This window comes from Haliotis rufescens, unplaced genomic scaffold (genome assembly GCF_023055435.1).
Source record: "Haliotis rufescens isolate VD_foot unplaced genomic scaffold, xgHalRufe1.0.p SCAF_2, whole genome shotgun sequence".
NCBI lineage: Eukaryota > Metazoa > Mollusca > Gastropoda > Lepetellida > Haliotidae > Haliotis > Haliotis rufescens.
In genome coordinates, this window is record NW_025963890.1 from 33,430,016 (window position 1) to 33,451,398 (window position 21,383).

At 41.0% G+C, this 21,383-nt stretch overlaps 1 protein-coding gene across 2 annotated transcripts in view; it reads right to left on the bottom strand.

The window, feature by feature from the left end:
- Positions 1 to 13,813, bottom strand: part of LOC124117951 (protein SREK1IP1-like) — a 45,642-nt gene extending 31,829 nt beyond the window's left edge. For both annotated transcript variants that reach the window (XR_006858402.2, XM_046479977.1), the window contains exons 1-3: positions 13,690 to 13,813; positions 4,039 to 4,107; positions 1,511 to 1,648 (exon numbers count right to left, since the gene is read on the bottom strand). Coding sequence is in view for 1 of the 2 variants with exons in the window: in XM_046479977.1 (XP_046335933.1) it covers positions 1,511 to 1,648; positions 4,039 to 4,107; positions 13,690 to 13,708 (226 nt within the window). In the remaining variant the exon portion in view is untranslated. The remainder of the gene's footprint in view (positions 1 to 1,510; positions 1,649 to 4,038; positions 4,108 to 13,689) is intronic.
- Between the last annotated feature and the right edge of the window lie 7,570 nt (positions 13,814 to 21,383).

Consider the following 21,383-nt stretch of genomic DNA (forward strand, 5'->3'; position numbering starts at 1 on the left):
GCTCATTCTAATGGCACTCTCGGTCTAGTTAAATTATAATGTGGTACTGCCTGATCAGGCTGATGGCACCCTCGGTCTAGTTAAATTACAATGTACTACTGCCTGATCATGCTGATGGCACTCTCGGTCTAGTTAAATTACAATGTAGTACTGCCTGATCATGCTCATGTCTCTCTCGGTCTAGTTAAATTATAATGTGGTACTGCCTGATCAGGCTGATGGCACCCTCGGTCTAGTTAAATTACAATGTACTACTGCCTGATCATGCTGATGGCACTCTCGGTCTAGTTAAATTACAATGTAGTACTGCCTGATCATGCTCATGTTTCTCTCGGTCTAGTTCAATTACAATGTACTACTGCCTGATCATGCTGATGGCACTCTCGGTCTAGTTAAATTACAATGTAGTACTGGCTGATCAGGCTGATGGCACTCTCGGTCTCGTTGAATTAAAATGTAGTACTGCCTGATCAGGCTGATGGCACTCTCGGTCTAGTTAAATTACAATTTAGTGCTGCCTGATCAGGCTGATGGCACTCTCAGTGTAGTTAAATTACAATGTAGTACTGCTTGATCATGCTGATGGCACTCTCGGTCTAGTTAAATTACATTGTAGTGCTGCCTGATCATGCTGATGGCACTCTCGGTCTAGTTAAATTACAATGTAGTACTGCCTGATCATGCTGATGGCACTCTCGGTCTAGTTAAATTACAATGTAGTACTGCCTGATCATACAGATGGCACTCTCGGTCTAGTTCAATTACAATGTAATACTGCCTGATCAAGCTTATGGCACTCTCGGTCTAGTTAAATTTCAATGTAGTGCTGCCTGATCAGGCTGATGGCACTCTCGGTCTAGTTCAATTACAATGTAGTACTGCCTGATCAGGCTGATGGCACTCTCGGTCTAGTTCAATTAAAATGTAGTACTGCCTGATCAGGCTGATGGCACTCTCGGTCTAGTTCAATTACAATGTAGTACTGGCTGATAATGCTGATGGCAGTCTCGGCCTAGTTAAATTACAATGTAGTACTGGCTGATCAGGCTGATGGCACTCTCAGTCTAGTTAAATTACAATGTAGTACTGCCTGATCAGGCTGATGGCACCCTCTTTCTAGTTAAACCTAAACATTTACACTACACCTCTAGTAAGTACTGAATAATTTTTTTTCAATCAGTAAAAAACTTTTGACTTCATGAACAACTATAACAAACAACTTTTTGGCAATCAAAGGAATCAATGCTATTATATATTAAAGATATAAGAAGTTTTTCTTTTTCAATCCTAATTGGTAGGCAGTTTCAGATACAGTTTTACAGAAAACGTGCTGACAAAGACATAGTTAACTACATCTGCTACAACATGTAGTGTAACCATGACAATCCTGGAATCTGAATGGTTATCTCCCCTGGATGTGCCAAACCATGCGGCCGGCCAATTGCCACCATTGTCCTCAAAGACTTATCCCTAAATAATATAAACTGTGTGATCGGGGAGACAACGTTACCTGCTTTCTTGAGCTGCGTGAGAGGTGACACAAAGTTTTCATCACTGGAGTCAGAGCTGGTACTGCTCACGTCCAGGAGGATATCCTTGTTGGGATCAGCCTTGATGAAGTTCCGGCACTGGTAGGTCAAGTGGCCAGCTGTAACAGTGGTCAGTCAGTAGGAATGTCATGATTCACCAATACATCAGTAAATACATCTAATAGAAACTACATATGTGGACACTGCGCTTTTATCTGAAACAAGAAAACAGCGTCATCACTATCCATATCATATCATGATTGGTTGGTTGGTTTGTTGTTTTACGCCTCACTCAGCAATATTCCAGCTATATGACAGTGGTCTGTAAATAATCGAGTCTGGACCAGACAATCCAGTGATAAATATCATGAGCATCGATCCACGCAATTGGGATCGATGACATGCATCAACCAAGTCAGCGAGCCTGACCACCCGATCCCGTTAGTCGCCTTTTACGTCAAGCATGGGTTGCTAAAGATCCTATTCTACCCCGGAATCTTCACGGGTCCCATATCATGAACAAAGTATCGCAATACATATCGAATCAGGACATCCCTAGTGGTCACTGAGGAGGTCAGACACTGGTCAGCAAGACAAGAAACTTTATCATACAATGAGATCTGATTGGTCCATGTGATCTGGATAAAATAATGTGTAAGCTGCCTTGGAGGGTAATATATTACCAGCAGGGCGATAAATCTTTTATACCTACCATGAGTAATAAAAGCTACACATGTATTTCTGAGAGACAGAATAAATCCCTTATACCCGCTTCAAAGAAAATTTTGGACACCAATACAAAGCAGATTTTTCCCTATTCAGAAATGCCAGTTCCCATTTGTTTTGAGATACAGAAATAAAAAATGCAAAGTATGATTATCTTGCTGGGAAGGGAACATAGACGTCTCCATGCTGATCAGGAAGTTTATCAGGTGTCACCTCCTTTGTTAGTCAGATCTTAATAACAAGAGGTTTCGAATTGGAAAAAAGTTCTGATTTTAAAGAGAATGTACCAAGGTCATGATAATCTGAATTTAATACAGTTTACTCTTGTAGAAAAGTGGATACTTGAATGACCTGGATGACTTAGACTGATGAATACAATCCATATTGTGGTATTTACCAAGAATAAACTGTTGATGAGTGGATAATGTTTATAACTATCTGAGCCTGTGCACTTTCGGAGCTATTGTTACTGTTTTATTTTTTTCATGGGTGTATTGTGTGCATGTAATACAATGTCAGGTTGGTTGTGATGAAATGGTTGACTAACCAGTGGTGGAAAGTTAAAACTCTATATAAACATAATATATAGATTGTCATGGCTTGTGTCCTTTCAACTGCCGTGTGTCATCAGTCAAATGTCTATACAACAATATATTTCATAAAGGAAATATTAGTCAAACTTCCACTTCCACTTTGATTCTGAAATTATTTCCACAGTTCATTTCCAACAAGGACAGAAATATTCAAATATGTGTACAAGATGTCTTGTTGACACCTGGAGTGAGATCAAGTTGACACCAGGAATGAGGACTAGTTGACATCTGGGGTGAGGACTAGTTGACACCTGGGGTGAGATCTAGTTGGCCCCAGGGGTGAGGACAAGTTGACACCTGGGGTGAGATCTAGTTGGCACCAGGGGTGAGGACAAGTTGACACCTGGGTTGAGATCAAGTTTGCACCAGGGGTGAGGACTAGTGGACACCAGGAGTGAGGACGAGTTGACACCAGGGGTAAGGACTAGTTGACACCAGGGATGAGGACTAGTTGACACCAGGAGTAAGGACTAGTTGACACCACGGGTGAGGACTAGTTGACACCAGGAGTAAGGACTAGTTGACACCAGGGGTGAGGGCTAGTTGACACCAGGGGTGAGGACTAGTTGACACCTGGGGTGAGGACTAGTTTACACCAGGGTTGAGGACAAGTTGACACCAGGGGTGAGGACTAGTTGACACCAGGAGTGAGGACTAGTTGACACCAGGAGTGAGGACTAGTTGACACCAGAGCTGAGGACTACTACACACCAGGGGTGAGGACTAGTTGACACAAGGAGTGAGGACTAGTTGACATCTGGGATGAGGACTAGTTGACACCATGAGTGATGATTAGTTGACACCAGGGGCAAGGCCTAGTTGACACCAGGGGTGAGGACTAGTTGACACCAGGAGTGATGATTAGTTGACACCAGGGGCAAGGACTAGTTGACACCAGGGCTGAGGACTAGTTGACACCAGAAGTGATGATTAGTTGACACCAGGGGCAAGGCCTAGTTGACACCAGGAGTGATGACTAGTTGACACCAGGGATGAGGACTAGTTGACACCTGGGGCAAGGCCTAGTTGACACCTGGGGCAAAGACTAGTTGACACCATGAGTGAGGAGTACTTCACACTGGGGGTAAGGACTAGTTGACACCAGGAGTGAGGACCAGTTGACACCTGCAGGGAGATCTAGTTGACACCTGGGGGAGATCTAACAGACATCTGGTTGAGGACACACTTACCATAGCCACACCGCTGACAAGCTGGTCGCACACCTTCATTGGTCTTGTTGGTGAACTTAGCAATCAACCCTGCAACACAAAGAGTTGTGACTATAAATGCTATATCATCAGCAGTATATGTGTCCATCTTCCTCTTCCATGTACAGTTGTACTCATCCGTCTGACTGCACTAGCTGCTGACCAGGTATTGCAAACACGTTGAGTGCAAAAGATCAAAACTCTTTTCACTTCTGCTCGTTTTTGAAGGGGGACTGATTTCTGTACAGGACAAACAAAATTTCTTTCTAGGAAACATAAAAAATATGTAACTACAAATAAAAGACATGTTAGGGATGTCATGTGTCGTGTGTCGTCCTGTGACTGATGTCAAGTGGTTTGTTTGGTAGTGAAGCAGATAGTGATAAAATTTAATTCATTATTTATCATAGCAAATCTCTTATTAATCTTGGCTGATAATATGAATGTGACAACAAAGACTATGAAGAAAGCACTTAATAACTAATGTGATGCACATGATCTCTTGGCAAGTGTCATTCGATGAATCAGATAACCTGCAATGGTACAGCAGAGTTTGTCACGGCCACTAGCCAGAACAAGTGAAAATATAGTGACTAGTTGCCGTCTCCAAAACTCTAGTTATTTTACTGAAACCACTAGTCTGAAATGAGCTGTGGACTAGTTGGATATGGCAAATGGTATCTACCCCAGTACAATTAGTGTGTGGGAAAGTTACATTTACTTACTAGTTTTGTAGAAATAACACTATTTTAAATACGATAACTGCCATTGTACGCTGCACTGCTCACTTCATAACAAATAGAAGGCTATGGACATGATGGACAACTAGTATTAAGTACCCATTTCTGAGATTGGGAGAATACAATCACATGGCTTTTAACAATGTTTAATGTTCATCCCATGATCATGTGGGGTTTGAGTCATAGATTCACACTGATTACGATCCTTGGTTCGTCAGCACCATGCCTGTTGGTTTCTTTGAAAGTGTCTCAAGTGTGGGACTGTATCTGACAATTACTGAAAACTGAAACATTGTTTCAAGTGCCCAAAAAACAAACACACTCAAATTTCACAACAAGATTTACAAACTGGCAGAAGGAAATAATTCCTGACTTAACTCAGCATGCATGAAGTGATAGTCACATTGTGTCAATACACAAGTGCTGGGCATACTAAACATGGAATCAAGATACAACATGCCAATATTGAATGAATATATCTGGTTATAAAGAGTTCTCTTCTAATTGCCATAAGATCTAGAACTAAGTGGATTATGGATGGTGAAAGAGTTAGCAGCTATTTCTGTAACCTTGAGAACAGGAATTTTGTCAGCAAGTCTATGACTCATTTGGAGTTAAACGATGGCACCACATTGCTAAATTCAAGTGACATTATTGCTGAAGCTGCCAATTTCTATGAGAATTTATACAGTAGCAAAGAACACATGGTGCAAGATTGTGATTTGAATACCCTGTTGGACAGAGATTCTCTTTCCTTTTTTAAATAAAAGTGATGTGGACGAGATGGAAGATCTATTAACTCTTGATGAGCTGGCAAAAGCTTTGAAAAATATGCAAAATAACAAAAGCCCAGGCTCAGATGGCTTTCCCACTGAATTTTATAAATTCTTTTGGAAAGATATTGGACAATTTTTATTGCGATCATTGAATTGTGGTTTAATATCTGGTGAACTCTCTGTTACCCAGAAACAAGGGGTTATTGTCTGTATTCCAAAGGGGGACAAGCCTAAACGCTTCATAACTAACTGGAGGCCCATATCATTATTGAATGTTTCATATAAGCTGGCATCTTCATGCATAGCAAATAGAATCAAATCAAGATTGCCATTTATCATTAATGAAGATCAGACTGGCTTTATGACAGGTCGCTACATTGGTGACAATATTCGCTTAATCTATGATGCCATCTCATGTACAGAAAAATCAAACATTCCTGGTATGCTTCTTCTTATAGACTTTGAGAAGGCATTTGATTCCATTGCTTGGTCATTTATAGACAAATCTTTATCCTTTTTGGGATTTGGTGAAAATTTAAGAAAATATATATCGGTATTTTACAATGATATAAAAAGCTGTATGTCTATCAATGGTCAGTTGTCATCTTGGTTTAATATCAGACGCGGTTGCCGACAGGGTGACCCATTATCACCGTATATATTTATTCTCTGTGCAGAAATACTAGCCAATATGATCCGCTCTAATAGAGATGTCAAAGGTATCCTGGTGGACGGTAGTGAGTATCTTCTTAGTCAGTATGCTGATGATATGGAAATATTACTTGATGGTAGTCAGTCCTCCTTTGTATCATGTATTAACTCTCTTGATTGTTTTGCCAAAATATCTGGTCTTAAGATTAACTATAATAAAACTCAAGTTATCTGGCTTGGCTCCAAGAGAGGTTGTAAGGAAAAGTTCAAAGATGATTTGCCTATTGGTTGGAATCCAGAAGAGTTTAGAATTCTAGGTGTCAAATTTTGCACAAATCTGAAAAAAAATGGTTCAGTTGAACTTTAAAGACAAATTATTTGAGTTAAAACAGATTATGAATAGGTGGATGAAACGGATAGTTACACCAATTGGTAGGGTGGCAATCATTAAATCCTTGTTGATTTCAAAACTCAGTTATCTATTGTTATCACTGCCTGATCCCCCAAATGATTTTCTTGTTACTTTAAATGCTATGCTTTTTAAATTTCTTTGGAGTGATAAACGAGACAAAGTAAAGAGGATTAAAGTTTGTCAACCTGTTAAGCAAGGGGGCTTAGGTATGGTGAATATCTTTTCATATGTAACATCTCTTAAGGCCACATGGATAAGGAGACTTGTGTCCTCAGGTGATCAAAAATGGAAGCACCTATTTAAATCTACATATCCTTATTTGTGTAAACTTGGTGAGTTTGGTGTGACGTATTTTGAAAGAAAATTATCTTTGATAAGTAATGAGTTTTGGAAAAGTTGTTTTCAGTCATTTATAGTGCTTGATAAGAAAATCAAGCCGGAATCTTTCAGTAGTTTTTTAACTGAACCAATTTTTTATAACCCTAATATTAAAATTAATAGGAAATCATTTTTCTTGAAATGCTGGTTTGAGAAGGGCGTCTCCCAAATTATAGACTTGGTCAAGGCCAATAAGGAGTTTCTGTCATATGAGGAATTTAATGATATGTATGGTATTTGTTCATCCTATTTGGAGTTTTATGGTGTTGTTAGCAGCGTTAAACAATACCTTGGAGCTCTAAATTTAGTTAGAGTTCCAACAGATTCTGTGGAGGATCAGCGCTGTGTGGTAAAAACTATTTGTAGTTCCAAGTCCGGTTCAAAACATATTTATTTTTCATTGGTTTCTACAGAAGTAAAAACTAAAGGGCAGGAAAAGTGGGAATTACAATTTGAAAACTTAAATTGGAACAATATTTATAATAAAATTTTCAGTACAACACAGGATGTCAAACTGCGATGGTTTCAATACAAAATTACCCACAGAATTCTCACCACTAATACTTTTCTGTATTTACTCAATTATGCTCAGAATGATTTGTGCTCCTTCTGTCACAATGAAAAGGAAACAATTACTCACTTGTTTTGGGAATGTGATGTAATAAAACAATTTTGGGATGAAGTGTCATTGTGGATCGACCAGTGCTTTCATGTTTATAATATGACATTTTGTGCAGAATTGATACTTTTTGGAGTTAAAGAGAACATAAAAACAGATAAAGTGTTTGATTTACTTTTACTAATTGCAAAATACTATATTTATAGATGCAAATTCCAAAATACAAAACCTTATTTTCATGTTTATAAAAAGGAAGCTTTTTCACGATACAACATTGAAAAAGATATTGCTTTCAAGACAGGTAATCAACAGAAATTCTATGGTGCTTGGATGCTGTATTATCAACTTTTCGAAAATGAGGAGCAGCTTTCAATTTAATTTTAGTTTTGTACTTAAGAATTTAATGTTTGAGACCATGTACTTTCCTAAACTGCAATATGATATATAAACAAGAGTGAATGTGTGAGTGAGAAGTATGTTATTTTCTGTAAAAAAAACAACAAAGTAAGATGTACTAATAAGTTGTGCTTTATGTCATGGGCTTTCTGCTACCCTGGGCGGAAGCCCATTTATGTAACAGGTGCGTGTTTCTAAAAACAATAAAAAAAAAAAATTTAAAAAAAAGAGTTCTCTTCTAATGTGTTATCATCCTACCTTAGAATTAAGCACCACAAAGTTATATTAAATATATTTGTTCTTAACAATCTTACATAAAAATATTACATGAATTTATTAAAATTGGAGCCAAGTTTTGTTTAAAATATGTTACTAATACAATGTAGTAATACAACCTCTACCCATAGCCCTTGGATTCCCTCTCCAATCAAGCACCCCTTGACAAAGGCCAATTATGACCAACATTCTTAATTGCCCTATTTTAAAAGGTACTTCCCCAAAATCAAGCTAATAAACTCAGTAAAATGTTACATCTACAGAACTGAGAACCAGAGATACAGTGTTCCCTCAATTACACCCCTCAATATGGCGCTAACTCGGTTATAGCGCACGGCTCCCAAAATTTACTTACTTAATTAATAAACTCAAGTTTTACACTGACGCGATGTTTTTCCCTATCGCAAAAAACACTATCAGTTGATCACCGCGAGCACGTAAAACAGGGAATACCAGTCAAACTGAAGCATGCAATTGAATCCCATTATCATACTATCTGGTTTTAAAAATGTGTTCATTGTATATCTGGACTTATGTTTGTAATATACTTTATTTATTTTATTCAAATTTTCATTCAATATTTGTTTACATTCATTTCTGCGAAATCATGTTTGAAGTGATCAGTAGATTGACCAACTCACCGTTATTTACAGCAGCCATGGTCAGATTGACGCCTTGAGTTGCCAGAGAATGGATACATATATCATAAATGCCATAATTCGACTCATTAAAAGTCATATTTGTTGTAGTTTGACTTATGTGTCAACAACGTGTTCGCGATCAAGAGCGTGTGAGCCTCGATGGTGACTGGTGTATTCAAATAAAATATTTCATCAAAGCTAGGCCGAACCAAGTTACAAAAGTTGGTGCTAGACCTACCTCGCATTACAAATTCCAAGAAATGTAGTCAACTGTTAGTCATACAATTTCCAAGAAGCATGTGCCATACATGGAAGTGTTACTACTATTTATCAATGAAACAAGCCAGGTTCCTGTTGTTGATCTGCCTGACATCAAACTGTATTGGTTAACTAGTGAAACTGTGTGAATTAGATTGCAAGTCTGGGACACCAGCAAAATATTAGCCAATTAAATATCATAACATGATTACATTCTTGTGAAACTTGACTCAGCTCATTTTGTGTGCTCTTCTTGTCCACGGGCATGCTTGAAAACGTATACTGAACCACAAAAGAAATGTCACCCCAAGTAACATTGCATGAAAAGTTGTCATTTAGATATCTGGGTATTTTTTGTCAAAGTTTCTAAAATTTAACACTACCTTGTCAGAAAAATTAAATTTGATGAAAAAACCCCAAAGCAGATAAAACCGATCACCCAAACGCATCACGGCAACGGCCATGGTAACCCGATGCACGTGAGTTCCGTGCAAATTGAAAAGCACATGCATTCCCTCATTTCTTGTCCTATAAAAATCCACCCAAATCAGATAACATTCATTCGTTATTGGATTGCTACCACATGCACAGACTGACAAGAAATCAGCAACACCAAGCCCTTGGATGATTGCAAGCTGGACAAACCGCCCAGCAAGTAGCCAATGCATTTCAAGTCCACGTAAGGACCATATACAGGCTCCAGCAACGGTACCAGACCACCAAAGTACAGATGACCGACCACGTAGTGGCAGACCAAGGGTCACCACCCGACGTCATGATCGTCAGATTGTGCGAGTCTGGCGATGCCGTGGGAAACGTTACTCGGATGCTTGTGTTGTTGAGAGAGACTCAAGGGATGGTCCAAGCATCATGGTGTGGGGTGGAATTGGTCTTGCACAGAGGGTCAGCCCTGTGGTCTTCCAGAACATCAGTCCAGGGAGAGGCAATGGTGTCACAGCAGCTCGGTACATTGATCAAGTCTTGAGACCACACGCCAGACCTCATTTGGCACGTCGCCGCAACCACGAGTTTCAGCATGATAACACCCATGCCCACACTGCGAGAGCAACAAGAGACTTCCTCCATCAGAATAGCATCAGTCCCTATTTAAATCCCATTGAGCACCTGTGGGACGAGATTCAAAGACGACTGAATGACGTCCGACCAAGGCTGACAACTGCAGCTGAACTGCGTCAGGCGTTCCTCAGAGTATGGGCGCCAGTGCCTATGGCCTTCATCAACCGCCTCATCCATTCCATGTATTGACGTTGCACAGCAGTCATCAATGCATATGGCCGACACACGAGATACTGACTTGTGATGTCATTTTCTCAGAGACTAGTGTTGTGTTTCACTTTAAGAACATTTGACACTATAATTTCAACCTTGATGATAAGTTTTGCCAAGTTTCACCTTTTTAATATGTTTCAAAGGATGTTTTCAGGGTTTGGACAAATAAGGTTCCTCATATATCTATCCATGGTGATGTTTCTTTTGCAGCTCAGTATATATATCTCGCCCGACATCTAAACCTTACTTGGCATGGGCGTCTGGCAATGGTATTTTGTAACACCTGCACACCCCTTCACAATCCATAGGTTTGGCACCAATGATAATCAAACACTCCTGTGCAATCCTTAGGGATTAATAGGCACCCCTTTATGAGCGGTTGTGTCAATTGTGAGTTAGGGTATGGGCTAGATATCTATCTTAACTAATTAATCAAATGTAATTTGAGGAAAATCTGTATATTCTTACCAAATTTTGAGTTTGCAGAGAAAATGGCTACTGTGCATGTACATGAAGGGTAACAATCAGGTGCTGTTCACTTGGTAAATGAGCACAAAGTATTTGTCATAGTGCCTGTGGTCTTGTGGTAAAGTACAAAAGTGTTGGCTAATTAACTCATTAGCCTAGCTTAGCCTTAGATGCTAATTGTAATACTAAGCAGTGTGCCCGAAAAGTGCAATTCTCATGTATCCACTTCCACATAGGAATGAGAGGTACTGTTTTTTTTTGGCATATGTCTAATCCTACTATTATGTGAACCACTTGGTATATTCTCCTAAAACTAACCATGTTAACATTTATTGTCAGGTGCTAACAGACATTCCTGTCCTAGATGGATTTAAATCCATTTGCAACATTGTCTTATGCAGAAATAGGACACTGTATGACCCAGGAATATGAAACAAGTATATGAAACAACATAAGGCATATGAAACCACCAGTTTAGTGGGAGTAGTGCACTTTCTTCGGATTTTAATTAGCACCAAGTGGAGATTTCGAACTCATGTTGAAAGCTACGCAAGGGTAATGAGCCAACACTTTACCACAGCAATACGGGCACTATCACAAAAACTTAGTGCTCATTTACCAAATGATTGTTGCCCTAATGTGCAATAGCCATTTTCTCAGCAAAACTCGAAACTTGATGACAAATGTACACATGGTACAGATTTTCCTGAAATTGTAGGTCTTTTGGATTAATTCATTAAGAGATATAGATAATCCATACCCTTCCTCACAACTAACCCACAGGATAGTAAACATGGTAAAGGGATGCATAACCCTAATGATTGTAAAGGTGCTTGTTCGGAAAGGGGATCTAATGGCTCAGGATAGAACTTGGGGTAACCTAACCAAACACAACTATCCCTGGGGATCGAAGAGGCACGCAAGACCTGTTAAGCGACTGAGTGCGGCTGCCTGTGCCTATGAGCAGTACATAAGCTGCAACCAGTAAACTGCATTGTTGCCGTCATGTATTTTCATGTGATCCAGTTTCTCTTTCTATCATCATGATTATAGTTGGTTCGTTGGTTGTTTAACACCGCACTTAGTCAGCAATATTGCAGCTATATGACGGTGGTCTGTAAGTAATTGAGTCTGGACCAGACAATCCAGTGATTAATATCATGAGCTTCAATCCACGCATTTGGGATCGATGACATGCATTAACCAAGCCAATGAGCCTTACCACCCGATCCCGTTAGATGCCTTTTACGACAAGCATAGTCACTTTTTACGGCATGCATAGGTTGCTGAAGACCTATTCTACCCTGAAATCTTCACGGGTCTCATGATTATAGACACTAAATACTAGTATGTTGGGAGCGGGTCAAAACGGCCGCCAAAAGGTAAAGTCAAACTGGCCACAGACAAAAGTCAAAATGGCTACAACCCATAGTCATAACAGCCATCCCAAAAAAGTCACAACGGCCACAATGAAAATATTGACGACAAACTTAATCATTGTCACATAATTTGTGTTATACATATTGTATATATAAAACAATTAACAACAGTACTTAACAGGTACCATGTTCACCCAGTCAGCACTACACTTGTCGGAATCAAATGTTGAGAGTGTTGTTTCCCACCAGGCTGGGAATGCATGATAGCACATCATTTTACTGTCTAAAACTAAGTGTTCCTTATTCCATCAGTATATATTCATGTTTTCACAACAGATTGGTAGGCTATATTATTGCGGTAGCTTATTTATAAAGGATTGTAATGGCACACGCTTACAGACCATTTAAATATGTCATACACAAAATGTTTCATGTTCTTTGTTCAACGTTTATGACACATCAATCAGGATTGACCAATGCTGATTTTCTTTACCGAGTTTGGTAAACAAAGTACCTGTCATTAGCGACTAAAGGGCGGGCAACTCTCTATTATCACGGTATGGCTACTTTGTGGTGTGATACATGTGGATTGTGTTATATCACTACCTGTTTGGGATTATGCATACTCAGTATGCATAAGACCTAGGCTGGGTCCAGAGACTTCGTCCTAACAAATGGGTTCTTTTCAAATAAATTTTGAATGGAGGTAGGGGTAATTCCACTTCAAAAACATCACAGAAACTATCATAAAATAGGTACATACTTACGAGTAGCTGTGAAATACCGCAACAGGTCCTATATTCGATCAAGTGTTGGACTATCATGCTTAGATTTGCATTAGACAATGTTAGATAGATTATATAGAGCCTGTGATAATATAGAATCATACTAGATTCTATACACTGGTCAGTACAGAGATCAAAGTAATTTGATGAGATTGGTTAAAACAACAATGGAACTCTACTGGAAGAGATTATAGCGTAACAACATCTAACATGTACTCGGTACACATCCTGCTCACAGATAGGCTATTCATTTTTTTGTTGATTTATTATTTGACCTTTTACTTGTGGACGTTACGACTTTTTTTTGTGGCCGTTTTGACTATGGGTTTGTGGCCATTTTGACTTTTGAGTTTTGAGGCCGTTCTGACATGAGCCCGTTTTGTCTACAGCCCACTATAATATTTTATTCAGGGTAGCGTCCATGATTCTATCTGTTCATTCTTGATTTCAGCATTCAACACATAGACTATGTATAACTGTGTGAACCGCGCAACTGAAAATGTATGAGCAAACTTCTATCGGTAGTAAGACCACACTTGTTGAGATCGGGCCAACTAATGATACCTTGAATGTCACTTTGCATCTTGTTTTTAACTTTCTGAAGACGGTTCTCTGATGTTGTGACCTACTCGGAAGCGGAACTGTAATCTGGTTTATACAAAAACTACGGCGACCGGTTTATACTAAAAGCTTCACACGGCTGACGTGAAAACAAACAAGATTTCTGGATTTTTAATAAAACCAGAAATTAATATGTTGTTTTTTTCATCATGGGCCCACATAGAAGGCCTATGTTATGTAAAAAATTAAATAGTGACAAAAACATTATTGATAACCAATATCGCCTTCTGCTTGGAAATTGTGGACGCGACGTTACACTCATTTCTCCTCCTCCTTCTCTAGCAGCCTGTACACCTCTACTAGTCCCCTTCTCAGCTCTTGCAGTGTATACCCCTCGTCCCCGTCTCAACTCTAGCAGCCTGTACACCTCTACTCGTCCCCTTCTCAGCCCTTGCAGTGTATACCCCTCGTCCCCGTCTCAACTCTAGCAGCCTGTACACCTCTACTCGTTCCCTTCTCAGCTCTTGCAGTGTATACCCCTCGTCCCCGTCTCAACTCTAGCAGCCTGTACACCTCTACTCGTTCCCTTCTCAGCCCTTGCAGTGTATACCCCTCGTCCCCGTCTCAACTCTAGCAGCCTGTACACCTCTACTCGTTCCCTTCTCAGCTCTTGCAGTGTATACCCCTCGTCCCCGTCTCAACTCTAGCAGCCTGTACACCTCTACTCGTTCCCTTCTCAGCCCTTGCAGTCTATACCCCTCGTCCCCGTCTCAACTCTAGCAGCCTGTACACCTCTACTAGTCCCCTTCTCAGCTCTTGCAGTGTATACCCCTCGTCCCCGTCTCAACTCTAGCAGCCTGTACACCTCTACTCGTTCCCTTCTCAGCTCTTGCAGTGTATACCCCTCGTCCCCGTCTCAACTCTAGCAGCCTGTACACCTCTACTCGTCCCCTTCTCAGCTCTTGCAGTCTATACCCCTCGTCCCCGTCTCAACTCTAGCAGCCTGTACACCTCTACTCGTTCCCTTCTCAGCTCTTGCACAGGCAGCTGGATTTAACAGTGTTATTACTAAGTATATGGACACACGAGTGAGAACAAAACACAGAAGTTGGAATAATAGACATTTTATTCCAGTATCGTGAGTAATCTGATAGAGTATTATGCAAACAGTATGACGATGCAGAAGTTGGAATAGCTGTTCAAAACGTCATCGTGACTAATCTAAATAAACTGACGTCCAAAAGAAACTTACCAGAGTTTGAAATAACTCTTGCTCAAAAACAACAAAACATACATGCACGAAGTAAAGTGTATTGAGAAGATCAATATATCAACATAATCAACACTGAAAATGACAATCAAACCGCGACCGAGAATGACGTCAGAGCCCCCCAAAGTTGGGTGTGGTACAAAACTCGAGCTTTCAGAATCATTGACAATAGGCAGAGTACATAAACAATCGCTCACGTTCAATAACAAGTCATTAGTAGCGTGTGTGACCACCAAATGCCTCAATACACGCAAAAACTCTTCGACGCACAGAAAAAGTCGTCAGATGAGGTCACGTGGGATTTGACGCCATTCGTCTTGGAGGGCCAAGATCAGTTCTTGCCGGTTGGCTGGAGAGTGTGGTCGTTGTCGAACACGACGATCCATCAAGTCCCAGAGGTGTTCTATGGGGGACATGTCGGGTGAGCGTGCAGGCCACGGCAGGACGTTGACGTTGTTGGCTGCGAGGAAGTTAGTGACAATTCTGGTTGTATGGGCTCTAGCGTTGTCATGCTGATAAATGACACCACGTGGCTGCTGTTGGAGAAATGGTAGGACAACTGGACGTAGAATGTTGTCTATGTACCGCTGAGCTGTCATGTTTCCGTCAACGATGACCAGCGGTGTCCTCTCCTGCCCACAGATCCCTCCCCACACCATGACACTCCCTCCACCATATGGTACGACCTCCTGCACGCAACACGCCGCCGTTCGTTCACCCCTTCGGCTGTAAACACGTTGTCTTCCATCAGCCCTAAACATACAGAATCGACTTTCGTCAGTGAAGACAACCCTCTGTCAGTCACGTCGTTGCCAACGTCGTACAGTCCGGGCCTATCTCAATCGCAGACGACGATGTTGCGCTGTCAATAGCTGTCCTCTGTATGGTCTAAAAGCCCTGATTCCACGAGCCCTGAGTCTCCTGGCCACTGTCTGTGGACTAACCCTGTGACCTAAGGCATTTGTCGCCGATGACGTCACTGTCAGGAAGCGATTTCGGAGGTGCAAGGTACGCAAGTACCGGTCATCATGGGGCGTGGTCACCCTGGGTCTGCCTGTTCTTGGCCTGTCAGCGGTCCGCCCTGTCTGTATGTAACGTTGCATCAAGTTGGTAACGGCAACACGGGAGCAACCGAAGGTTCGTGCAATATGGGCGTGGTTGGCTCCCATCTGTACCATACCCAAGGCTCGTTCACGTTGTTCGACTGTGAGTCGTGGCATTTCTTTTGTGTGTTTTTTATCACTGTGGATGTCTGACTTGCTGTTGCAAGCGTTTTATACCCTTACCTGCACGTGCATTTGCAGTTGTCCGTGGTGCACGTGTTTTTCACTTTTTCGCGTGTTATCTCGCAAACATGTAACAGACGATTAACATTTTCTTCATACACTATTAGGATATAGTTTTTAGGTTATGTGTTTGAGATAGACTTCATCGAAAAAAATAAAATACTTTGTCTGAAATTTATATTTTCAGTTGGTAAAGTTTCTTTTGGACGTCAGTTTAGTATTATGCAAGGATTATGAACACTGCACAGTTCAGGATCACATTGCCATGACGGTGGAGCTGACCCCTGTGTTACCGCTCCCTTCTGGTGTTACTGAAATATAGTGTCACACCCATGTCTGCTAAGTTCAGGGAAACCCTTCCGGAAAAGGCCAGAATTCTGCGGTCACACCGAAGAATGTTTGATTCTGATTGTTTAAATTAAGAGGTATCGCTTCTACGGTGAGACGACCTCAAATTTCAAAACAGTAGGTATATCTCCCGTCTGCCATGACGGCAATAACGCTTTAACAGTAGTCTTTTGGAAGACGTAATTACACATGGGTAGTATTGGGTACATATAGGTCCTCTTTCTTAGAACATTTCAAATGGGGTCACAGGTATAAATGTAACACATATTTCTCAAAGTCAATTTGGAAATACTTATATTCTTGACTAGTTCAAACTAACGGGTTAAAACACATGGATTTTCAAAAAAGAAGTTGTCAAATAACCTTCCAACTTTATATGTTTTAATTTCATCGCAACCGGTGGCATATTTGCACAGCATGGCCTATTGGATTCAATGTCATGGCTAAAGCGTTCGGTTCCAAATAAAACATAAGAGGTGTCGGCTCTACAGTGAGCCGACTTCAAATTTCAAAACACAGTTCGTTTGTCTCTGAATTTACTGGAACTGGGACCTTCTTGTTCAATAGGTGAATTCCCTCTCACAAAATATATGAAGTGTTTGGACAGCCTGTTACCACGTAATGCAATGCAAAGCACCTCTCAGTTTGGAAGCACTTAGTGTCATAGGTTTTATTTCAGGTGTTGGCTGACCACGAAACACGCGGAACTGCTGAGGTCGGGTACAACACACGAAACAGCAATGTGTACCCGTATCACCAACTACACACATGCCTTTGGTCTGCACCGACTGATAACACCTCCATCTTAATCTCATACATGACATCGATGCTATCGTCCTATCAACGTGGAGAGTAACCGCTGAACAAGAGGCTGATAACATGCACGCACTGTAAGATGTCAGTGGTAACATGTCCTCTGGACCAAGTAAATTAATATTTCCGATTGGGTTTATTTGTTGTCTTATGCCACAGTCAGCAATATTTAAGATGCATTACCACATATAAATGGAGAGCATGTTCATGTCGATGGCACAACAATTACATCGGCTTGACTGTGCTTGTTGTCCGGGGTAGGAAGATGCACGCAAACACGTCTAAGTCCGTTTTTGAAAATGTCAACTGCAAGAAGAAAGTTGAGGAGAACTGGAGTTGAGCGATGACATGCCATACAGCGTATATCTAAATGACTTGAGTGTGTGACGTGGAGCTACGGTGAGTTGGTAAGGTCACAGATCTGATTTTTATGAGCTTGACAGTTGGTTGGCGGGTATAGAAGAGTGACGCTCGGTGACATACGAGGGAGGCAATACATTGATTGATTGAGTGAGTGAAAGAGTGAGTGAGTTTGGTTTTACGCCGCTTTTAGCAATATTCCAGCAATATCTCGGCGGGGGACACCAGAAATGGACTTCACACATTGTACCCATGTCGGGAATCGTACCCGGATCTTCAGCGTGACGAGCGAACGCTTTAACCACTAGACTACCCGACCGCTCCTAATACATTGAGTCTCCTGTACTTAGAAATCAGGGCGGTGGGATAGCCTAGTGGTTAAAGCGTTCGCTTGTCACGACGAAGAGCCGGATTCGATTCCCCACATGGGTACAAAGTGGGAAGCCCATTTATGGTGTCCCCGTCATGATATTGCTAATAGTGGCGTAAAACCATGCTCACTTACCCACTGAGACGGGTAAGAAATCAGTTCTTACTCTCGTAGGTAGCGAGTGGAGTTCTCTGAACACTGGTGTTAGGTACGTGTGCTTAGCAGGACTGATGTTCGAACTGCACGTAAATGCTGTCGATATGCCTCTTCACATTGTTTACCAACTGCACTTCATGTGCATCCGCAAGTGTTATTTTCCCACTGTCATCCTTCCGTAGTTGTTTTGACCCAAATGTGATGGGCTCAGTCTTATCTTCCTGTAGTTGGAGCGTGATTAATGGCATCCAGAACTTTATGTTATGCAGTGACATCAGTGGTGAGTACGAAACGCACGAGGTACAGAGCTGACCCTAGACTAACATCATGGACATATACGAGTAGTCCCCGAAGTATAAATCTGAATAAAGCTACTTCTACAAGAGAACTCTGGAATATTAAGCAACTCTGATGTATCTTCATTTCAGGGACGAAACACATCTACCTATACAGCACAGTGCCACTAACTTAGAGAAATGGCCCAACATGCGCTGCAGTGATTGCTAAAAACTGTGTCCATGCAACTGTGATAAGTTGAGCAGCACTTGCGCTGCTGTGTACCATTCCATCACCCATATCTGTGATCGTGTGACAGTTTTAGTACCATAGTACTGCCTGTAGGCTGGCTGCAATTCGTCAAAACAGAGCTTTTATATGAATATTCCTTGAGTCTTAAGATTACAGCCAATTCGGTTACCAGTGACAGAAAAAGAAATATAGATACGGGTCTGATATGTTTCTGTTTGCCATGATCTAAGTTGCCTTTTTTTCAGTGGCATCAGGAAGACTTTGGGGAGGATCCCACTAGTGACATATCACTTTGTCGTGTTTACTGTTGAGTGGGCAAAGAGTGAGATGTATTTTGTTTGTTGTTTAACGCCGCACTCAGCAATATTCCAGCTATATGATGGCGGTCTTGTAAATACTCGAGTCTGGATGTGCAGGTGTGGAATATCACTATCTCGTGTGTCTTGCTAAGTGGGAAAAGTGTGAGCTATAGTACTTATGTTGCAGAACACTATCTCGTGTGTCTTGCTGAGTGGGAAAAGTGTGAGGTATAGTACTTATGTGGAATAACACTATCTTGTGTGTCTTGCTGAGTGGGAAAAGTGTGAGGTATAGTCCTTATGTGGAATAACACTATCTTGTGTGTCTTGCTGAGTGGGAAAAGTGTGAGGTATAGTCCTTATGTGGAATAACACTATCTTGTGTGTCTTGCTGAGTGGGAAAAGTTTGCGGTATAGTACTCATGTGATATAACACTATCTTGTGTGTCTTGCTGAGTGGGAAAAGTGTGAGGTATAGTACTTATGTGGTATAACACTATCTTGTGTGTCTTGCTGAGTGGGAAAAGTGGGAGGTATAGTACTTATGTGATATAACACTATCTCGTGTGTCTTGCTGAGTGGGAAAAGTGGGAGGTATAGTACTTATGTGGTATAACACTATCTCGTGTGTCTTGCTGAGTGGGAAAAGTGTGAGGTATAGTACTTATGTGATATATCACTATCTAGTGTGTCTTGCTGAGTGGGAAAAGTGTGAGGTATAGTACTTATGTGGAATAACACTATCTTGTGTGTCTTGCTGAGTGGGAAAAGTGTGAGGTATAGTACTTATGTGGAATAACACTATCTTGTGTGTCTTGCTGAGTGGGAAAAGTTTGCGGTATAGTACTCATGTGATATAACACTATCTTGTGTGTCTTGCTGAGTGGGAAAAGTGTGAGGTATAGTACTTATGTGGTATAACACTATCTTGTGTGTCTTGCTGAGTGGGAAAAGTGGGAGGTATAGTACTTATGTGATATAACACTATCTCGTGTGTCTTGCTGAGTGGGAAAAGTGGGAGGTATAGTACTTATGTGGTATAACACTATCTCGTGTGTCTTGCTGAGTGGGAAAAGTGTGAGGTATAGTACTTATGTGATATATCACTATCTAGTGTGTCTTGCTGAGTGGGAAAAGTGTGAGGTATAGTACTTATGTGGAATAACACTATCTTGTGTGTCTTGCTGAGTGGGAAAAGTGTGAGGTATAGTACTTATGTGGTATAACACTATCTCGTGTGTCTTGCTGAGTGGGAAAAGTGTGAGCTATAGTACTTATGTGGTATAACACTATCTTGTGTGTCTTGCTGAGTGGGAAAAGTGTGAGGTATAGTACTTATGTGGTATAACACTATCTAATGTGTCTTGCTGAGTGGGAAAAGTGTGAGGTATAGTACTTATGTGGTATAACACTATCTAGTGTGTCTTGCTGAGTGGGAAAAGTGTGAAGTATAGTACTTATGTGGTATAACACTATCTCGTGTGTCTTGCTAAGTGGGAAAAGTGTGAGGTATAGTACTGGCCTGGTAAATCGCTATGTCGTGTTTATTGCCGAGTGGGAAATGTGCCTGATATAGTACTGGCCTGGTAAATCGCTATGTCGTGTTTATTGCCGAATGGGAAATGTGCCTGATATAGTACTGGCTTGGTAAATCGCTATGTCGTGTTTATTGCCGAGTGGGAAATGTGCGTGATGTAGTACTCATGTGGTATACCACTGGTCGTTACTGATATGTAGTCGGAAACATACGAAGGCTGGTCCAAAAGTCCTATCCTGACTAACTTTCAACTATGGGTCATAACAAAGTATCTATAACACTATCTCGTGTGTCTTGCTAAGTGGGAGAGTGTGAGGTATAGTACTTATGTGGTATAACACTATCTTGTGTGTCTTGCTGAGTGGGAAAAGTGTGCGGTATAGTACTCATGTGATATAACACTATCTCGTGTGTCTCGCTGAGTGGGAAAAGTGTGAGGTATAGTCCTTATGTGGAATAACACTATCTCGTGTGTCTCGCTGAGTGGGAAAAGTGTGAGGTATAGTACTTATGTGGAATAACACTATCTTGTATGTCTTGCTGAGTGGGAAAAGTGTGAGGTATAGTACTTATGTGGTATAACACTATCTCGTGTGTCTTGCTGAGTGGGAAAAGTGTGAGGTATAGTACTTATGTGGTATAACACTATCTCGTGTGTCTTGCTGAGTGGGAAAAGTGTGAGGTATAGTACTTATGTGGTATAACACTATCTCGTGTGTCTCGCTGAGTG